The following is a 22,624-nucleotide window of genomic DNA, read 5'->3' on the forward strand; positions in this document are numbered from 1 at the left end:
GAGCCGAAGGCAGAGGCTTTAACCCACGGAGCCACCCAGGCGCCCCCAGCATGCTGGGTTTAAATGAAACTGTGTTTTGGCAGAAAAAAGAAAACTATCTTAGACTATGGACTCTGAAAAACAACCTGAGGGTTTTGAAGGGTCAGGGGTGGGAGGTTGGGGGAACAGGTGGTAGGTGATGGGGAGGGCACGTTTTGCATGGAGCACTGGGTGTTGTGCAAAAAGAATGAATACTGTTACGCTGAAAAAAAAAAATAAAAATAAAAATAAAAATAAAAAAAGAAAACTATCTTAAATCTAAATATTTGCAAGGATGAATGTTCTTTAAATCTTGACAAAGGCATATTTTCCGGACTTTCACTTGACTCTGGAGATATAAAGGTGTAAAATGTAATAAAGGTCACTCTTCTGACATGTATGTCACAAAGCTCATTTATTTTCTATAATTCAAGAAATAAATATTTTTATATAGTAGGTTTTGCCCTGCCCCTATCAGCCAGAATTTGAATACTTAGTTACTGACATTTTTTTGACTGTTCTAATAGGAAGGTATCTACGTATGCATAACATATGTAATGAGCTCTACTGAGCCATATCACACAGAATTTACAATTCATACCACTTGATAGGAGATGGTGATTCTTATGTACTAAATAAAGTGGTGGATGGCTACAGGCTTCTTTACCATTTGGAGGTTCCCTCTACAGTGATTGATTAATGGTTCTGCATTACCAAACATCTTGAAAGTTTAGATTTTTCTTTTGAGAAAATATACCTAATTAGGTAGAAATTTAAAGAAAGCAGACATATAGAGAAAACATTCATTTCCTAGTATTCCTCAAGTATCCACTGGTCTATCCCTGAACGTCAGGGAATTCTTTTCTGGAAACATATGCAATAGAGCAATAGCCTGGGGCTTGGGAAGAGATAGACTTTGTATATGGAAGACCTTAATCATTGTCATCTCATTTTCCTTTTGCCTCCATGCAGAGCTGAGTCAGATTTATGGTGGGTCTCTTGGTTTAGTGTGTTTGCCAAAGTCAGCTACTTCTAAAAAAAATCTTCCCCAAAGCTTTATGAATCTAGTCCCTTGTACTATTCATTTGCCCATTTTCTAAGTTTATAATTTTTCTTTCTCCTGTTTTCCAAAAGCTACATTTGGGGTTTTTCTGAAGAGGAATATTGTCTTTTGTTTATACCTCTTACCTTTTCTTTCTGTAATTAAATCCTTATTCATTTTCCAGCTTTGCCATGAACTAGATAAAAAACTGAACCATAGAGGTACATACCTACATACGTAAGAGGCCTTCTGGGCCAGCCCTTTTGTTTCCTTGTGATTTTACTAAAGTATAGAGGGTAAGTGGCTTGCCGAAAATCACACATGGTGAAAGCAGTCACTGTTTTGAAAAATTTTTTAAATTACATAATAGCAAAGATGAAATAACATGATGTCTAGTAACAATTTTAATGTTCATGAGCTGTTTATTTTCATCTTTCAGATTAGATAAGGCAGAAGAAGCTTCTGAAACAGTAGAGCATAGAACACTAAGATGATTTGGCAACTGGAGAACAGCATTGTAGGCAGGACTAGAAAGACAGCAATTATTTCTTAAATCTACAGTGAAGCTTCTTCCCATGATAGTCCTTCAAATTATGTAATTAAGTGGTTTAAAGGGCCCCGACTGGTTTCAGTGTATTATAATGTAGTACATTTATCAAATGATAGAGGGAATTTCCAGTAGAGCAGGTTCTTCTCCCTTAGCCTAACAACAGAGGATTATGAAAAACAAAACATCATAGATAAAAATTGGCTGTGAGGAAAGTTCTCTTACACATTTACATTAGGGATAAACTGGAAATGCCTAAAAGCTACAAAATGTAGCCTAACAACAAGTAAGCAATTTTATTCCCTCCCCACAAGTTAATTTTTCTGGGTTTATTCACTTATCATCTTCAAAAGATATTTATGACCTATAACTCAAAGCATTTTTGAATTAAGAAGTGAACACCAAAGATCCTTAAATGTGTAGTTATAAATCCTGCTTCAATAAAACAAAGTCCAAATGCAAAATTTTGAAAACTATCTCCTTGGTTAGTGCTTTGCACATTTATAAGATCATTATCACTGGAAAAGAGAGACAGCACTTTTTTTCCTTTAAGTGGGACAAAGTAGTTGCCCCTGACCCTGGGCAGGGTTGAAGAATTTAGGGGGAGCAAATATAGTTGTGTTCCTGATTATCACGGGTACAAAAAGAACTTTCTATTCCTGCTGATAAGCAGGGAGAGGCAAGAGGCCTCGGAGAGTCACGTGGAGCCCTGGGGAAGACGCTGGCAGAAGAGGGGCATCTCAGGGCAACCAGAATTACTCTTACCAATCCCTTGACCAGATCAGTATAAGAGGCTGGTCAGAAGGAGCGATCATGCAGAGTATTCATGCATTTGCTAAAAAAGTAGGCTCTGTCCTGTCTAAGCACCCTGTTTTTTTTGTTTGTCCCTTTCTCCTTATGTAAGAAATTGAATTGGACTAATAGGACAAATTATTTCTACTAGAAATCTACACATTCAAGTCAAAGGTTTTCTCAAAAGTCTGAATGTCTGAAAAATATTTGCAAAAATTGTAATCACTTTTTAGCTCCTTACAATTTGGGATATCAACAGGTGGATGCTAATTTGCATTTATGTTCCAGATTAGATGGATTTGGGAATCCTACTTCCATCCCTGCTGCCATTTGGAACTGACAATGTCATGCTTACTGCCTCTAATTCTAGTTATTGTCATATTTCTCATCTCATGATTTCTGGGACAAGCTAGAGTGTCTCTCCCCAGGTGCCGGTTATTGCTTACAGAGCATGGCTTCATAATTCCATGATCATTGCACTGTCCATAGTAAATATGGGAAATTACAGAGAACTAATCAATGTAAGGCATATGAAACCTATATTAGCCTAATAATAACTTAAAAGTAGTAGCCCTATAAAAGCTAATTTTAAAATAATCAAGAAGGACAGTGTGTGAAATGACTGAAACCCCATTTTAACTAGCAATTTTGTTAATTTTCCAGATTATAAAATGTTGGAGAATTTCAATACTTCATTTTGTTAAAAAAATGAAAATGTTATTTAAGTGAGTTTGTTGGGTTTTTTTTAAGATTTTATTTTTTGTTGGGTGAGAAATATAGCATATCACAGGGGGAATTCAGAGGTTCAGTTTTGACATTTTTATTTTGTATTGTTTATTTGCAAGGGTAATTAGCAAATTGTCAAGAAAGCATAAATCTCTGGAGATCTGTACCAAGAGAAATGTCAGTATAATAACTCTTTGTTTTTTCAAAATTTTCATAGTGACCACTCAGTGAGGACCTTTAGAAAAAAAATATGATCATTGTACACAAAGTATTTTATTCGATATGACTGTCTTAATTTCATAGACTCTGTATAATTGAGTGCTTTTCTCAGGTTTATTTTTCCTTTAAAATATTTGTGTGAAGTAGGCCATGTGAGCACCAGAACCTTCAGCTCAGAAATATGAAGCAGGAATAATTTTGCATGTAACTTACATAGGCTATTTTGAAAATCAAAATGATCAAATGTGAATTTTATAGTGTTTTTGTTATGTTAATCTAATTTATTATCATGATATTATGCAGTTTAGTAGCATAATTAAAATATCATATATTTTGTATATGATATTATATATATCATATATATCATATATATGATATATACATATCATATCATATATATATCACATATATATATGATATGATATATATCATATATATATGATATAGCCAATATAGCCCAATATAGCTATATTGGATATAGCTATATATAGCCCAATATATATATGGGCTATATTGGCTATATATAGCCCAATATATATATTGGGCTATATATAGCCAATATAGCCCAAACAATATTTCAACTTAATTAGTAGACATGCATACTTACTTCTCTTCTAAGGTATTCATGGGCTCTGCTCAGGAGACAGCCTAGGTGAAGAATCATGATTGATCTAATCCATTTAAATCTGTACTAGTTTCTCTCATAACTGAGGGTAGAGAGTACTGTGGGAACAGGAGATGAGGGTAGTTAATAAAACACAATAAGACTTAAGAAGACTAAAAAAAAAAAAAAAAAAAATATTTTATTTATCCGAGAGAGAGAGAGAGAGCATGCAAGTGGGAGGAGAAGCAGAGGGAGACGGAGAATCTCAAGCTGATTCCACGCTGAGCATGGAGCCTGATTCGGGGCTCAATTACACAACTCTGAGATCATGACCTGAGCAGAAATCAAGGGTCAGACACTTGACCGACTGAGCCACCCAGACAGCCCTAAATGAGTTTTTTTAGATGATTCTAGACCAAGCCCAGAACGCTTCATGGAAGATGGTAGGCAGCTAAATATATTTAATTGTTGGATGAGGTGAGGGGTTAAAAGAGCTAAGTACAACCTTTCCAATAGCTTATAAAAGGGAGAAAAAAGAATTAATATACACATGCTTTTCTTAAAGGAAAACTTTTGAAAATATGATTTTGTACCTTTTAATCAAACACACTGAAATTTAATTGATGCTACTAAACAACAGGAGTTCATTTTTACATGTTGCAAATTTAGAAATTGAGATTATTTAAATAGGAGTTAGGATTAAATTTACTTTTACTTTATGTTTTTAAAAAAGTTTCCTAAGAAAGTGAACAAAGTAAACAAACTTACTGAGATGTTGTATCTATGAGAGAGGTTAAATCCTTTTCAGGCAAATTCCTCCCCATCCCCTCTCCACATCTTTTGAGAGCTCAATCTGTAGGTGTGTTAGTTTTCTACTGCAGTTCTCTAACAAATTAGTTTCAATTTAGTGGCTTAAAACAAGATCAATTTCTCTTGCAATTCTGTTAGAAGCCTGACATGAATGTCACTGGGTTAATCTCAAGTTGTTCATGGGGCTACATTCCTTTCTCCAGGCTCTGAAGGAGAATCGGAGACTTACTTCCTTACCTTTTTCAGTTTTCTAGAAGCCATCTCCATTCCTTAACTCAATTCATGGCTCCCTTCCTCTATGTTAAAAACCTGCAATGTTGTATCTCTCTGACTCCCTCTTTCTTACCAGAGCTGGATAAAGTTCTCAGGTTTTAAGGACTTATGTGATTACATGGAGGCCACCCAGGTAATACAGGAAAATCTCCCCATCACAAGACCCTTACCATGAACCATATCTACAAAGTCCTTTTTGTCACATGTGATAACATATTCACAGGTTCTGGGAACTGAGATGTTGATCTCTTTGACAGCCATCTGTGTACACACTGAGAGGTAGCACTCAGTTCACAGGACCGTGAATCAGCATCAGAAGATACTGATGTATTTCAGAGTCCATAGTCTCTTATGGTTCGCCTCCCCTCCCCAATGTCCATAGCCCCCTCCCCCTCTCCCAATCCCACCTATCCCCAGCAACCCCCAGTTTGTTTTGTGAGACTATGGACTCTGAAAAACAACCTGAGGGTTTTGAAGGGTCAGGGGTGGGAGGTTGGGGGAACAGGTGGTGGGTAATGGGGAGGGCACGTTTTGCATGGAGCACTGGGTGTTGTGCAAAAACAATGAATACTGTTACGCTGAAAAAAATAAATAAAATGGAAAAAAAAAGAACATACTGATGTAGACTGATTTTTTAAAAATTGGTGTATTATAATTTATACTTGTTAATGAAAGCAACTACCACCAACTTCCTTTAAATAAAACTTTCATTAATTGTTTGAAATGTTTTTATGTACATACAGTTTTTAAAATAATTTAATGATTATTTAATGGTAAATTATTAATAGTAATAATTCCATTGCCTTCCACAAGTCTGTGTATTTCACATAATTTAATTATAATAACAATAAAGCTTTATATATGTGAACTATCTTATATTCTGTTTTCAACCAATTCTTATATATACAACTATACAAATAGGCCATATTTTATTAAACTTTAATCCTGATGTTAGAGATTTATGTGTTTATAGTTTCTTATTAATGTAGATAATGAAGTCAGCTGAACATTGACTTATTTATACAGTAGGTTTTGCTTTTATTGAGTAAATCCCTTGGAAAAAATTGCTTTGAAAGAAATTTACAGAGTAAAAATATGTGACTATCTGCAGGTTGTCTACACAGTCCTCTCTTTTTATTTGTTTGTAGAACCAAAATTTTGTTTGGTTATTAGTTGGTGGGGGGTTTAAGCCCCAGGGCATGAATTTGTCCTATAAGTAAAACCTGGAATTTTCTATGTCCTTTGCCAGAGATTGGTTTCAGAATTTGTGGGTCAAATTTGTCCAAAAAGATCAAGTTGAAATTTTTTTTTAGCTAGTGAGGGTTTGGTCAGAGCTGGAATTTAGTTAGGATGCTGAATTTGTGATGTATTCATGTCTGTTATAACTCTAGTTCAGATGAGTGGAGGAGCTGAACTAGAATGAGGTTGGAAAAGAGCAAAAGTCATTGAAGAGGGTGAGGCAAAAGGAACATTCAAAGATAACTGACATGTTGGGCCAGGATGGCTATATAAGAACCAAGTACCATTGTTGGGATTGTGGGTTTGTGGTCCAGGATGTTTTGGATGTTCAGGATGTTGACTTTATTTTTTTTAAAGATTTTATTTATTTATTTGACAGAGAGAGAGAGATCACAAGTAGGCAGAAAGGCAGGCAAGGGCGGGATGGTGGGGGGGAGCAGGCTCCCTGCGGAGCAGAGAGTCCACTGTGGGGCTCAATCTCAGGACCCTGAGATCATGACCTGAGCTGAAGGCAGAGGCTTAACACACTGAGCCACCTGGGTGCCCCAGGGATGTTGACTTTAATTTAATGTCCTAAGGACAAACATCCAGATATGTGTGGGTTTCAAGAGATACCTCGGGTTCAGTGAAATGTACTGTGAGGAACAAATGCAAGCCCCATATACAATTTTAAATTTTCCAGTAGCAGCATTTTTAAAAAGTAAAAAAAAAAAAAAAAGAAGCAATGTTGATTTTAATAGTGTATTGTATTTGATGCTTTGTTCTGGCCACATTTCAAGGGCTTCATCGTCATGCACAATTAGAAAAATGAATTTAGGAGCCAGTTATAAAGTCAGTACCTTTCTTTGCTTGCAAATATGAACTTGTGTTTGGCTTCTTTCTGGGGATTTTTGCTGTTGTGAGTAACACTGTAATGAACAGCCATATATAGAACTCCTGGTGCAGGAATTAAGGATGGTATATTCCTAGGTGTAGGATGGCTGGCAGGCAGCAGGTGAAATAGTGCTCACTTTATTCTCCAAGGTGGTTACTCCAGTTCACATGGCAGCCAGTGGTGTGGAAAAGAGTTCTTATTGCTCCACCCCCGTACCAACATTTGGAAAAGTCTCCTTTCTTCATTTTTGTCAAACTAGTGGGTGTAAAATGGTTTCTTATTTCTTCACAATTTGCATATTTCTGATTATTTGAGTTTGAATACCTTTGAGAAGTATGTGAACCTTCATTTTTCCTCTTCTGTAGAAATTACAAGTATTTATTCTTTCAAATATAAATATACTTATATATGCTATATGTCATATATTCATATATGTCATATTATATATTTATTCACAAATATTTTATTTTTGAGCACTATCTATTACGTATTGGTCTAGGTATAGAGAATATACTATTAGGGGGAAATAGTCTCATATTTTGCCTTTTAGGAGTTTAGTTCTAGTGTTGTGTATATCGTGAAGAGGAAGAGAAAAAAACAATAACAATTAAAAAAGGTGAAGCGGTGTATGTCAAGTGTTGTTAGTAAACCTCAGTTAAGTCTGGTTCAGCCATTTTATGTCAGGACTTAACTTAGCTTCCGCAGTTGTAAAAAGGAGATGGTAATAATACCATCTTCATTGTTTATTCGATGCATATGAAGAACTTGACACAGCCCTGGCAAATTGTAAGACTCAGAAAATGCTAATAATAAGTATTATTTCCCCCCTTTTTGCTTCTCCTTTTTCTCTGTAGTTTCTTCTCAGAACTTCTGAAGTTTAAGATTAAATATGTTTTGGTTTGTTGAAGTGTTGACTTTCATCAGGGTGTCAACCTATTGGTACTTTCTGCGACAAGACAGATGACCTTAGCTAATTCTGAGATGTGTTTTTGGAATTTCAAGCTTCTTAAATCCCAAAAACCAAGAGCCTGAGAATGTGTACTTTTTAAAAAGCTACATCATGTCAAATGCCAAAAATGTGGGGAAAACTGTAGGAATGCCTTGTATTCATTCAGGGCTGTGCCCTATGAATATAAATTTTGCCTGAATTAATCATTTTAATTTAACAACCAATTTACTGTAAACCATGTGCAAAGTGCTGTATAGAAGATATGTGTGTGACCTTGTTAATCTTTGGAACAATTATGTGTCCCTCTTTCTTAGATAATGATGTTGAAAATGATCTTCAATCAGACATCGGTTGAGCACTGCAAGACTCACACTGAAAAGCTGAAAGAATGCAACTTCTTCTTAATAGCTGTTCGCCTGGCCTCACTGAACCAGATCTTGGATCCCTGGGTTTATCTGCTGCTAAGAAAGATCCTTCTTCGAAAGTTTTGTCAGGTAGCAAATGCTGTCTCCAGCTGCTCTAATGATGGACAGAAAGGGCAGCCTATCTCATTATCCAATGAAATAATACAGACAGGAGCATGAAAGAGAACACCTAATCAACTTGCATGTTCACAGCTTTTGGCAACAAGTAGCCATAAACCTTACTGTGAATTTAGGCATCTCTGGCATGCCACTGTTTATGCATTGAAGGAGAATTTTGATATAAGGCTAAATGGTCTCAGAAGCATAGATAATCCCCTGTGTGCCAAAAGTGTTGAAACACAAACAAAGGAAAATATATTATTAACAGTCTAGTGTTTTTGGGTCTCTGCCATTTGTAGCTGAATATGTGATTATTTATGAGATGAAAACATTTTTTGTTATATAAATGATCTTGGTCTGTGGTGGGGGTGGAGTGGGGGAAGTTAATATTCCAGTGTACTAAGTACATGGGGGACGGAATCCATAGATCATCGAAGATAGGCAGTAATTTGCCTTTGTCCAAAGACCTTGGTCTTCTGTATTCTCTTTCTTTCTTTCCTCCATGTCACTCTTTTCCCCTTACATTTTTTTTAAAAAGTTGCATTAGGATAAAAAACATAAATGTATCCATAATATTTAGTGGTGTTGATGTAAATATTGCTCAATGCATAAATTATCTGCTGAACTTATGAAGTTTAAGTTTTGGATGTGTTGGTAATTATGTTTACTCCTATGTAAGAGCCAACTGCATTTATTTGAAATATGACAGGATTTATGACTATCCAAATTACTCTATGTTCTTCTTTCTGAATGTATTTTTCATTCTTAAAAGCCTGAGTAAGATTCATGAATCTGATCTTGAGAGTCAGGAAAGTGATTTTTCAAAATGCTATTTAAGAACTGATTTGAGAACTAAATACAGGTACTGTGGTTAATTCTCTTCCCTGATTGTTCCACCAAAAGTATTCTCTAGTCTTCTGGATATTTAAATACTAACTCTAACTTCTATAGAGTTAATACTAACTCCAATAAATATTTTGAAGGTTCCATAAAGAGTTTCTATAGTTTGGCCTATTTATAGAAATAGAAAATTAATAGTATTGACCCCTCACAGCACTTTCTCTATTCTCTCTTTAAAGTAGCTCTATATCTAAATATTTATTATTAATATGTTTTTCTTACACTCTACGTGTGTACAAACCTTGATAACTAAGCTAGGTATCTTTTTGACACAAGTAGATTATTACGCTAAATTTTGAGAGTTGCACTTAAAAACAAAAAAACAAACAAATGGAAAATCTTCCCCAACAAACATAACAATCTTTTAAATTAGACCTACACAAAATGCCCTTTGTATCCTTTGGAACATTCATTTTGCAAACTCATCAACATTTTCTCATGAAGATTGTAATCTACAGCTTGCCTTATTGCATTCCTAATTTTAAAGTTTGAGATTTATATTTCTTTATAGTAACTACTTTTTCCCCCCATGTTTGGTAGACATTTGAGGAATAATTGATTTTAATAGGTACACATATCTATTAGATTAATATATAAACCATCCAGGTCAGTTGGGAATAATCAATTTATTATTACTATTATTATTATTTATTATATTATGAATACCATGTCAAACTGAGTGGATAAACAAGGTCTGCTGAGAGTGTTTATGTAATTCATGATGGTTCCACTAATCTATGTTGTAGAAAAAAATGATGATGTAGAACCTAATACTAAAGCCCTGTTATAAAATCTCTCTATGCTATAGAATTGGATTATCCCACTAGTCACCTCATTAAGAATTAGACAAAGCTACCTCCTTTTTCCCAGAAAAAAAGTGCACTTAAATGACCTTACAGAAAAGAGGCCTTACCTCTTGAATCGTCCTCTGGTCCTAGGTCATAATCTGATAGACACACGCACACAATATGGATTTAAGTGGTACGGGTGGGATTGGGTTATCCCTTCCAACACCTAGTACAACACTTGAAGTGTAGGAAGAGTTCAGCATTTATTCAATGAATGAATGAACCAAGTGTGTCTTGGCAAGGTGCCTGCCATATGACTGAAGGGCCACATGCCATTATACTCCACGAGACTGATAAGTTGAATGCTCTCTGCCTCTTTAATTACAGAAATATGAATTTACCTTCAAATGTGTAGTAACATATTATTATACAACAAAGTGCTTTATCTGTATTAATAATTTAAGAGACTGATACTTCCAAATGGAAATGGAGATTACTGTCAAAGAAATACCACTTTTCCTCAAAGCACAGAAATACATAAAGACAAAACAACCTGAAACTTATCCTTAAGTTCACAATAAATTTCTGCCCTGTGGCAGGAGTGGACACATGGCAGTTTTTCAACAAGGTTGAAAAGAAAGTGGAGAAGGAAAATTATGTAAATGGCATGGGTTTTGTTATCAGGCCAGCCATTGGTTTGTCCAGGGAAAAGCTGATAAGAAATATAAACCCCAAATGATTTCAACCTTTGGGTGATAGTTGAAGTTAGATTTCAGAAATATTGTGCAGAGGCCCTAGATGTGGTCAGAAAGTGAACAGACATCTGAAGTCACTGCATTAAAAATCTGTTTCCAAGTTTAAGTTTATTGGCCTTTAAATTCTTCCTCATATACTTTATCTATGTATCTGTCTGAGCAGGAAAAGAAGATGTGGGCATAAATTATGATGATTCTTAACTTGACAGTATTGATTTAAAAAAAATTAAAACCACCTGGGAAGAAGTGAGGATAATGTCGAAATTAAGGTACAGTCATCTATTGTAGATTGTACATAGCAGGGCTGATTTTCCAATGATGAATTTATGCAGCTAAGCTGTGTCGTAGAAGAGAAGGATGATGTGCCATATCCAATAAGAATATTTTACGTTTCAAATAAAATCGGTGCAGTGGATATCTCAAAACTACTTTAAATGTTTTATCTTAAGATTTATCAAAATTTGCCAAAGGCCATATACCAGGATATTTTTAAGTAGATCTGTTTAATCTTGACAGATTTAAATGACTATGAATCAAAAAGTGCACAAAAAGTGTACATTCCTTTATTATATAAAAAAAATCTCTCGACTGCATTATAGAATAAAATTGTGGAAGCTTGTGTAAAAGTTAACTGTAAGAGACCCTGGGACTGTGCTGGCATAGAGTGATGGACCAACTAGAAACTCTCAAGACATAACTATTTTTCAAAGGTGTCAATCTGTGACAATATTCTAATAATAGATTTTCCAGTGAATTAGATCTTTTATTCATTGATACTTTTTATCTGTTGGCTTTGAGTCCTAATTTGTGATTAGTTTCAATCTTTCCGTGTCAGCAATCGCTTAATGATTCTTTTGTACTGGGATTAAATCAGAGACAGAAAGTAGAAGAATTTGTATTGTTGACAGTTTAAGCAATATATTCCTATTTATTGTTTTAATATTTAACCCCAAAAGCTGTTCTCGAAATAAACAGGATACCAGAAGATGAGTGACATAGAAAGACTGCAGAGTATTTGTTCCTAAAAACATATTAAAAGCTTAATGTGGAAAATTAAAATTTCTATGATTTACCCATGTGAAAAGCTTAGACCATCACCCATGCCAAATCTTCAGAGATGTTTATTGATGGTTTTATGCTGCATACATCCCCAAATTGCTAAAACTGAGGTTTTAGTAAATGCGCAGAATTGTGCAATGAATAAGATTATATCATTTTAAAAAGGAGGACTATTTAATACTGTGGCTACATTCAGAGGACTGTTATCTGAATTGCAATAAAATTCTGATAAGAGATGGCATACATCTGTGATGTTTCCTAACATAGATTTTGATAGAGCCAATTTACAAAATTTGAAAATCAACATAAAACTCACATGCACATTTGTTAAAGAGCTGTAGCAGTTTGGTATTCTAAGACAACTAACTAGTGATTACATATGAAGCATGAAACAGAGAATTAGGGAAAATGTTAAAATTATAATTCCATTAGATTGGAATCCTTTATATAGATACCGATTTCATAAGAAATTTCATATTAAGCTGAGTTACCTAAAAGATTTCAATTTTATTAGGAATTCGTATCTCTAGTTATCCACTAAAATCTTCTACCTGTCTTCTTTGAATACCCTTTTTGGATTGAGACGCCTTGCATAAAACAGAAGAAAGTAAAAAGAATAGTGCAGGGTGAACTTGTTCTCAAAATGACAAAGGAAAAACTGAGACTATGCCCTTCTCAGAAAGACTTTCACAAGTCTAGATTTAAGGAATTATTATTTTTTTTTTACAAGAAGATCAACAATTCATGTTAAAGTCAGATAGAAAGATAAACTCAAAACATGCTCCTTAACATTTTCTTTTTCACTTGTCCCTGTTCTCTACTCTTTTAAGGAACAATAGAGCACAGAATTTTTATTTTATATATTCTCTATTTTATAATTCCTGAAATAAGGTCTCTATTTTAAAGGTTTATAATTTATACAAGTTGAATTTTAAACCATGACATAATGATACCATAAACTGAGTACATTTTGATTATCTGGAAAAACAGAATCAGATATACCATCCATATTCATTTATATATCACTTACTTTCTTTTTTGAGAATCAAAATTCTTTCATTTTCAGAATTTTAGGTCAATCAATTTAATATTATCACCAACCTAAATATTTACTGGGTTACATATTTCTTCATTAGGAACGAGACTGTGACCCCAAACCCCTTGCCTCCAACCTGTTTATTCATTTTCTCAACAAAGAGAAAGTAATAGAAATATTTACTGTTTGGTGAAATTGGGATTGTTTTTAAGAGGATAGAGAACAGCTTCATATTTCTAGCATGCTTATGCCTTAATGTATGAAACAGATCTAAGTCTTTTTTAGTAAGTCTGCTTTGACGGAACAATTTTATTATGGGAGTAAAGATAGGAAGGAAAGAAATGATCATGAGGAACAAAATGAGATTTTTCAAAGTTTTTGAGCATTTGGAGATGATTCCACCCCTGAAGTTATTTTAAAATGTGCAGCTCTTACATTCTTTTGTCAATTGCTTTAGAAAGAGAATATTTTGGCTTCTTAATTAAAGTGGATCAGATATCTAGACAAAAAGTAGCCAATCACTAAACTTCAACAGTTATTTGAAAATGGTTTCTTTATTTTCTGTTTGTGTAGAGTCAAAGCGATAATGTTAAACACAGAAAAATGCATATGACTTACTGATACACTCCAGTGTTCTTTCAACTTTTGAAAATGTACTTATGTCAAGTACACAAAGGGAGGGGGTATAGAGAACATAAAGAAAGACATGGAGGGAACCTTATACATTTCCAATTTGTTAAATTTCTTCATCCTTTTAGGCCCTTCCACAGAATCAAAGAGAGGAAGGGACCACGTTTATCTTTATCACTTGAGTGTCAGTAGGAAAAAGCCAGGAGTGGCCAGTATTCTTTTCTGTAAGATCAGGTGTTAAGTTCACTCCAGTCACCACTGACTACTAAATTCTCTTCCTTCCATATATGTATGGAATTTGTATGAAATATTTTACTTTCTCCCTCTTCTCTTACCTAATGTGTATGGACAAATAGCATAAAGTTGAACATTTCTTTACACAAAAAAAGTTTAAAATAGGCACTGATTATCTTCATCTGTTTACAACAAATGAGTGTAAGTACTATTTACATGGTATATTTAAGTAAGAACTGAAATCATTGACACTTTCATCAGTAATGTAAAACTCAGCATAGAAAACGTATGTTTCTCCATTTTTCCTATTCAGCCTCCTATCCCTAAACACTTGACTAAGTGGGAAGATACACTTTTGTCATCTCCATGTAAAGTTTTTTTGGAGTTATCCCCAGCATAGGTAAACACCTCTTCCAGTATATTTTAAATGCTAGCCTTCAGGATTGTGGAGACAAAGAATAAAAGAGACTTTGAAAACTACATCAAAATTTTGACGGAATTCAAGTCATAGCTAGTCTGTGTACTTAATAAATGTGTGTTTTTCATGTTGTGTTTGTCAATGGAAAATAAAGTTGAATGCTCTGAAATGTTCCTGTCTTTTTTTCCTGATGCCAACTCATGTCAGGAATATTTTTTAAATTGTGTTAAATATTTTTCTGAAATCCTATTTGACATGTTTTGTCAAATAACAGCACAATGTAATATGCAGCAGCATTATGCCAACTCAATGATAATACCATTTTGTTTTACATTCCATGACTGTGTACAGTACAAATTATCACTGATTTGCTGTAGCTCTGAGGTGCCCTTTTCCCATTTTCATTGTGATCTCTATTCATGTTATAATCCCAAGGTGCCTCGTTAGCGCAGTAGGTAGCGCGTCAGTCTCATGTTATAATCCCAGATTTTTTGTTATTAATACAAAAGCACATTTATAAATCATTCTTAATTTAGTTCATCCTCTCCTTTGTGGATTCTAGTACAATCTATAGGCAGCCAACCAAGGAATTGTCCTTACTTGTAGTCAGACCCTTTGATAGATTTGTACCGGGGTATTAGTGTGAGCTGATTACTGTCAGAGACACACTTTGGACTTACCCAATACTCTCTTCTGTGTGCTCATTCAGGTCAATCTACCTCTTCCTTATTTAGTGAAGGGAAATGTTCTATAGAATATAGGCTGCTAAGCCAAGCTCAACAAAAGTGGCACACCAGGCTTCTTCCTCCTAAGAAAAGGTAATTAGGGAGAGCTCTAACCGTTCCTTCTCCCAAGGGGCTCTAGGCTCCCAACCAGATTTTATGATCTCTATAGTCTTTGCCCTGTAGCATCAGATAAACATCATGATGATAACTTCTGGTAGGCCAGAAATACCACCACGATGTTGTTGAACCTACATACCATAAAATGAGACACTGCCCAGTTTCAGGTCCTTGAAGGACATGGGTTCAGACATCCTTAGATATTCTTGGGGTGTTCTTATACTCACCGATACCACTTTGCTCACCCACATCAGTTTTTAGCAAATCCAATTTGGAGGTTGGGTACTCAGAATCCAACCCAGTCCTCCAGGCTTGTTCTTTCTTTCAACATGTATTTGTTGTTGTACCTCTGATGTGCCAAGCATTCCGGTAGGTGTTAAGACACAAAGATTTTTTTCCTAAAAACTCAGCTGTCAACGAATGTATAATCTTGAAGGGAATAGGAAAGAATTTGATCAGAGCTTCTATTAGAGAAAGCATATAGGACAGGTGACACTAAAATGGGAAATCATTTCCTGTAGAAGATGACAGTTAACCTGCAGTTTGGAGAAAGGAATGGGTGTTAGTTGGGAATGGGAGGGCATTTTAGGATACTTTTTCATTTTACTGTCCCAAATGATCATTTCCAGGGGATTCAAGGTAACTAACTTCTAGTGGCCCTGTGAGAAGTATAGGTCTAAATAAGCATATATCTATAACCTCTCAGAATGGGCCAAAATGGTATGGCCTTGGGGCAGGATTTCTCCACCTCAGCCCTCTGGGAATACTGGGTCAAATAATTCTTTGTTATGGGGCTGTCCTGTGCATTGTAGGCTGTTTAATAGTATCTCCGGCCTCTATCCACTAGATGAGAGCAATACTTTGCTAGCATGATGATCAGAAAAATGTCCCTAGCCATTGCAAATTATATTATGGGGGACCTAACTGCTCCCAGGTGAGAACAACTGCCTTAAGGCAAAAGCAAGGGCCAGGGCCATGGCCATTGCAAGGGTGCTAAGTGTCTGAGGGTTTGCAGGCCAAGGCCATCTGTGAGATCTTGGTTCTGAAAGACACCATTCTGGCATTTCCTGAAGCAGCAGGCGCTAGAATGTCAGTTTGTGTATGACTGCACAAAAATGTGGCATTACCACTACAACAATGCCCGGATCATCACAGGCCCTGGTCCACTTCCGTAATCACATAAACCTATTCACAAAAGAGGAGGTACAGTTTCTTAGAAAGTATCACCTTTCTATTGATGTCTCCAATCCCTATTTTGTTCTTGATAAGAGGCCGTGGGGTTATATGTCTCTCAAGGGGATATCTAAAGGTAATGAGTCCATTTCTCCCAGGATCTTTAAAAATCTGTTATAATTCCTCTTAAGTTCACGTTTCCAGACAGGTGTCTTAGGAGGAGAGAACTAATTTACCAAACTCTGCCATTTATGGGATTTTGGCCTATTTGGTCAGTGTTACAGAACTTCAGCAGCTTTATTTAATCTGAAAGATGATTTTTATCAAAAAGCAGTCCAACTCTGGGCAAATGTCTCTTTCTTGGCCTATGTTTCTCTGAGCTCATGCCAGTGGTTCAGTACCTCAAGTACAGAGATATTACCACACATTTTGAAGCCAAAGTTCAACTCAGATCTCTGTAATGAACCCTTAAGCTTCTGGTTTGTATGGAATGGGAAGCTGAAAAATTAAACCCCAAATCTGACCCCCAAAGTTAGAATAAGAATACTTATTATTCTACTGTAAATTTCTGAGGCCAAGTAAGAAGATCTATGGATAATCAGTGTTCATGCCCAACATTCTTAAGCAGTTTTTGAAAGAAGGCTTTGAATATAATATACAAGGTTGCTTGAATTTAACTTTGACAAGAACATGGGAAGAACATAATTCTGAAACAAGTTGCACAAATTGTGGTCTTTTCAAATTAGATTTAACTAGAATATACCTGATAGAACACTGACTTTTGATTACTTTGGGATCAGATCCCCCCCGGTAATCAGATGAAAGATATGGATCCCCTCCTCACAAACAGCACAGACAATTTTTTACAGAGTGTCAGAGACTGTGCAGCCCTCCTGATTCTGTCTGTGGATGCCTTGGAAATTTTTGGACACAGGTTAGGAATTCTCACTGTGAGAGAGTCTTTATGATTCAAGGAACCTCACAGCTTTCCATGTTTGGTTAGAAAGCTAAAATCTAAAACTGGAGTTAAGTCAACATAATTGCTTTCCTGTGAATGCCCAAATTCCCTGATATCTCACTATATGCCCACAACATAATCAGGGATAGAATTATTAAAAGAAGAGCGGCAACCATTTAAAAAAAAAATGCCATCACATGGGGAAAAGAAAATAAGACAATCCAAACAGAAGAGGAGAAGCAAAGGCGACTAACTAAAAACAGGTCAAAAGTAAAAGTACTTTTAAAAAAAAAATTACAAGTAATTCAGTGATGCATTTGCCTTACAATAAAAAGCTTGTTTCAGTTCTCACTTGTGCTGGCCCAGCAAGAGAGATTTAAAAAGAAGCTATTTAGGGGTGCCTGGGTGGCTCAGTCGGTTAAAGCCTCTGCCTTCGGCTCAGGTCATGATCCCAGGGTTCTGGGATGGAGCCCCGCATCAGGCTCTCTGCTCAGCAGGGAGCCTGCTTCCTCCTCTCTCTCTCTCTCTCTCTCTCTCTCTGCCTGCTTCTCTGCCTACTTGTGATCTCTGTCTGTCAAATAAATAAAAAAAATCTTTAAAAAATATATGACCACTTAAAAAACAAGCTATTTAAAAGTCAATAATTTTAAAAAAATCACCTCACTTGAAAAATGCAATGCCTACACACAAAAAACAAATGGTTAGTAATGGTTCTGTTAAGTAATTTTGTTATGTTACATGTAAATGGATACATACAAATTCACACTTCTGCATGTTCAATGTCTGCATTGCAATTTAGAAGGAAGACAGCAAGGATGACTTTACTGATTGATCCTTTCAGTGAGAATGCAAGGCATACACTTACAGATCTTCTTACAAATGTAAAATTAATGATGCTTTAGGCCAACACTTAAAGCTATTAGTAAAATGCTGTATTGATGTTTACAGTTTGTGTTTCTCTACAGGGAAAAGTCTGGAGCAATTAATGACATTTATCTTTGCATTTTCTAGCCTTATTGAGGAAGATGGAAATGAGATCTTAAAACACTAAAGTATTTGTCTATTGGAAACAACTCTTTGATACCAAACCATCCTACATTCTGGATGTGTGTACATGAATTGGACAGCTATATGAGGTGTGCATAAATTGCAAGTTGATTTTCATGAATCAGTGGTTTGGAGTCTTCTCCTTTAGCAGATCCATGAAAAGCCATTTTTAGAGAAAAAGCTATTTGTATTTATTTTCAACATGCCTTGTTGATTCAAACTTTTTTTTTGCTGAGCATTTTCAAGACTTGTGGTGAAAAAATTAATTTTTAGTTCTTTCAGAGTAACTTTTGGATAAATTATATTGATATTTCATATGGAGATATGACAATTAAAATGATTTTTAAAAATATGTTATGTTAGTCACCATACAGTACATTATTAGTTTTTGATGCAGTGTTCCATGATTCATTGTTTGCATATAACTCCCAGTGCTCCATGCAATATGTGCCCTCCTTAATACCTATCACCCGGCTAACCCATCCTCCCACCCCCCTTCCTTCTAAAATTCTTAGTTTGTCTCTCGAAGTTCATAGTCTCTCATGGTTCATCTCTCCCTCTGCTTTTCCCTGCTTCCTTTTTCCCTTCCTTCTTCTAATGCCCTCCATGCTATTTTTATGTTCCACAAATAAGTGAAGCCATATGATAATTGACTTTTTCTGCTTGACTTATTTCACTCAGCATCATTTCCAGTTCTGTCCGTGTTGAAGGAAATGTTGGGTTTTCATTCTTCCTGATGGCTGAGTAATGTTCTATTGTGTATATGGACCACATCATTTTTATCCATTTGTCTGTTGAAGGGGATCTTGACTCCTTCCACAGTTTGACTATCATGAACATTTCTGCTATGAACATTGGGGTGCATATGGCCCTTCTTTTCACTATATCTGTATCTTTCAGGTAAATACCCAGTAGTGCAATTGCTGGGTCATAGGGTAGCTCTATTTTTAACTTTTTGAGGAACCTCCACACTGTTGTAGTGGCTGTACCAACTTGCATTCCCACCAACAGTCTAAGAGAGTTCCCCTTTCTCCACAACATTTCCAACATTTGTTGTTAATTGCCTTGTCAATTTTTGCCATTTTTTTAAGATTTTTTTTTCCCATTTTATTTATTTTTTCAGCGTAACAGTATTCATTCTTTTTGCACAACACCCAGTGCTCCATGCAAAACGTGCCCTCCCCATTACCCACCACCTGTTACCCCAACCTCCCACCCCTGACCCTTCAAAACCCTCAGGTTGTTTTTCAGAGTCCATAGTCTCTTATGGTTCGCCTCCCCTTCCAAATTTTTTTTTAATAAACATATAATGTATTTTTATCCCCAGGGGTACAGGTCTGTGAATCGCCAGGTTTACACACTTCACAGCACTCACGATAGCACTTAACCTCCCCAATGTCCATAGCCCTCTCCCCCTCTCCCAATCCCACCTCCCCCCAGCAACCCCCAGTTTGTTTTGTGAGATTAAGAGCCTAGATGTCCATCAACAGATGAATGGATAAAGAAGATGTGGTATATATACACAATGGAATACTATGCAGCCATCAAAAGAAATGAAATCATGCCATTTGCGACGACATGGATGGAACTAGAGCGTATCATGCTTAGTGAAATAAGTCAATCGGAGAAAGACAACTATCATATGATCTCCCTGATATGAGGACATGGAGAAGCAACAAGGGGGAGTAGGGGGATAGGAGAAGAATAAAAGAAACAAGATGGGATTGGGAGGGAGACAAACCATAAATTTTTGCCATTTTAACTGGTATCAGGTGGTATCTCAAAGTGGTTTTGATTTGAATTTCTCCAAAGACTAATGATGTTGAACAACTATCCCCACACTCTGAAGAGTTGTTTTTTTTTTTTTTTTGATTTTATTTTATTTTTTTTTTCTCATTTTATTTATTTTTTCAGCGTAACAGTATTCATTCTTTTTGCACAACACCCAGTGCTCCATGCAAAACGTGCCCTCTCCATTACCCACCACCTGTTCCCCCAACCTCCCACCCCTGACCCTTCAAAACCCTCAGGTTGCCCCAACCTCCCACCCCTGACCCTTCAAAACCCTCAGGTTGTTTTTATGTGGTATATATACACAATGGAATACTATGCAGCCATCAAAAGAAATGAAATCTTGCCATTTGCGACGACGTGGATGGAACTAGAGCATATCATGCTTAGTGAAATAAGTCAATCGGAGAAAGACAACTATCATATGATCTCCCTGATATGAGGACATGGAGAAGCAACATGGGGGGGGTAGGAGATCTGAAGAGTTTTAATCAGGATGGATGCTGTATATTGTAAAATGCTTTTTTTGCACCAATTGAGAGGACCATGTGGTTCTTCTTTCTCCTCTTATTAATATGTTCTAGCACATTGATTGATTTGTGAATGTTAAACCACCCTTGCATCCCAGGGATAAATCCCACCTGGTCCTGATGGATAATCCTTTTAATATACCGTTGGATTCTATTAGCTAGGATCTCATTGAGAATTTTGGCATCCATATTCTTCAGGGATATTGGTCTGAAATTCTCCTTTTTGTTGGGGTTTTTGCCTGGTTTGGGGATCAAGATAATGCTGGCCTCATAATATGAGTCTGGAAGTTTTCCTTCTGTTTCTATTTTTTGAAACAGCTTCAGGAGAACAGGTGTTATTTCTTCTTTGAATGTTTGGTAGAACTCCGCAGGGAATCCATCAGGTCCTGGACTCTTGTTTTTTGGGAGGTTTTTGATCACTACTTAATCTAGTTACTGGTTATTGGTCTATTCAGGTTGTTAGTTTCTTCCTGTTTCAGTCTTGGTATTTTATAGGTTTCCAAGAAGGCATCCATTTCTTCCAAGTTACTTAATTTATTGACATATAGTTGTTGATAGTAGTTTCTGATAATTATTTCTATTTCCTTGGTGTTAGTTGTGATCTCTCCCTTTCATTCATAATTTTATTAATTTGGGTCTTTTTTCTTTTCTTTTTTTTTAAATTTTTATTTATTTGACAGAGAGAGAGAGAGAGATCACAAGGAGGCAGAACAGCAGGCAGAGAGAGAGGAGGGAGCAGGCTCCCCGCTGAGTGGAGAGCCCAATGTGGGGCTCGATCCCAGGACCCTGAGACCATGACCTGAGCCGAAGGCAGAGGCTTAACCCACTGAGCCACCCAGGCACCCCTCTTTTTTCTTTCTTTTGGATAATTCTGGCCAGTGGTTTATCATCTTATTAATTCTTTCAAAAAAACAGTTTCTAGGTTGTTTGATCTATTTTACTGTATTTTGGTTTCCAGTTCATTGATCCCTGCTTTAATCTTGATTATTTCTCTTCTCATACATGGCTTAGGCTTTATTTGTTGTTGTTTTTTCCCCCAGTTGTTTAAGATATAAAGTTAGTTGGTCAATTCAAGATTTTTCTTTTTTTTTTTTTTTTGAGTGAGGCTGATGATTGATTTATTACCAAGCTCTGATGAGGAACCCCTGCCTTAAATGTTGTGCAGCCCTAATTAGATATTCTTGGCCCTTATCCTTATCTCAGATTTTCTTCTTATCGTGACAATTTTGAATATTTCTTTTACTATCCCTTCATTGATAATTTTCATTGATAGCTTAAATAATTTATTTGTTAATTTGATTAATATTGACCACTACTAAGATACTATATGTTTAATTTAAAATATTTTAAAGTATTTTTAAAATGAAATCATTTCATTAAAATGCTCTATAAAATTTTCGGGATCATAATGAAAGAGAAACATTTCCAACATTGGGAAAGGAGTCAGAACACTTATGTCCAATTATCTGATTTGCTATTCACTGGTTATCTGTCCTTGACAATTCAGTAAACCACTCAGGAAACCAATAATTTTCTCATCAGCACAAAATTGTTAGGATTAAATAAGACAATGAAGATAAGGACACTTTTGAAAGCACTATACAAGTAGTTGATGGTTAATTTATTTTATTATGTTCATTGATGGAACAACATTAAAAATTAATTATAATATCTCATCTTAAGCAACTATTGCACAGTCTTGCTAATTTAGTATTGGGCATTCAGCAGAACACCCAAGTGATATTAGAAAAGTGTGTTTAAGAAAGATACAGTAGCTTCTTTAAAATTTAGTTGCCTCATCTGTACGATCAGGGTTGGTCTATCTGTGTGGTATCTTCTAACTGAA

The 22,624-nt window shown here is 35.7% G+C and overlaps 1 protein-coding gene across 3 annotated transcripts in view; it reads left to right on the top strand.

Moving 5' to 3' along the window:
- PTGER3 (prostaglandin E receptor 3) overlaps positions 1 to 22,624 on the top strand; it is a 204,618-nt gene that overhangs the window by 24,814 nt on the left and 157,180 nt on the right. For all 3 annotated transcript variants that reach the window (XM_046015765.1, XM_046015749.1, XM_046015757.1), the window contains exon 2: positions 8,408 to 8,587. In XM_046015765.1, coding sequence (XP_045871721.1) covers positions 8,408 to 8,587 — 180 coding nt within the window. The remainder of the gene's footprint in view (positions 1 to 8,407; positions 8,588 to 22,624) is intronic.

This window comes from Meles meles, chromosome 1 (genome assembly GCF_922984935.1).
Source record: "Meles meles chromosome 1, mMelMel3.1 paternal haplotype, whole genome shotgun sequence".
NCBI lineage: Eukaryota > Metazoa > Chordata > Mammalia > Carnivora > Mustelidae > Meles > Meles meles.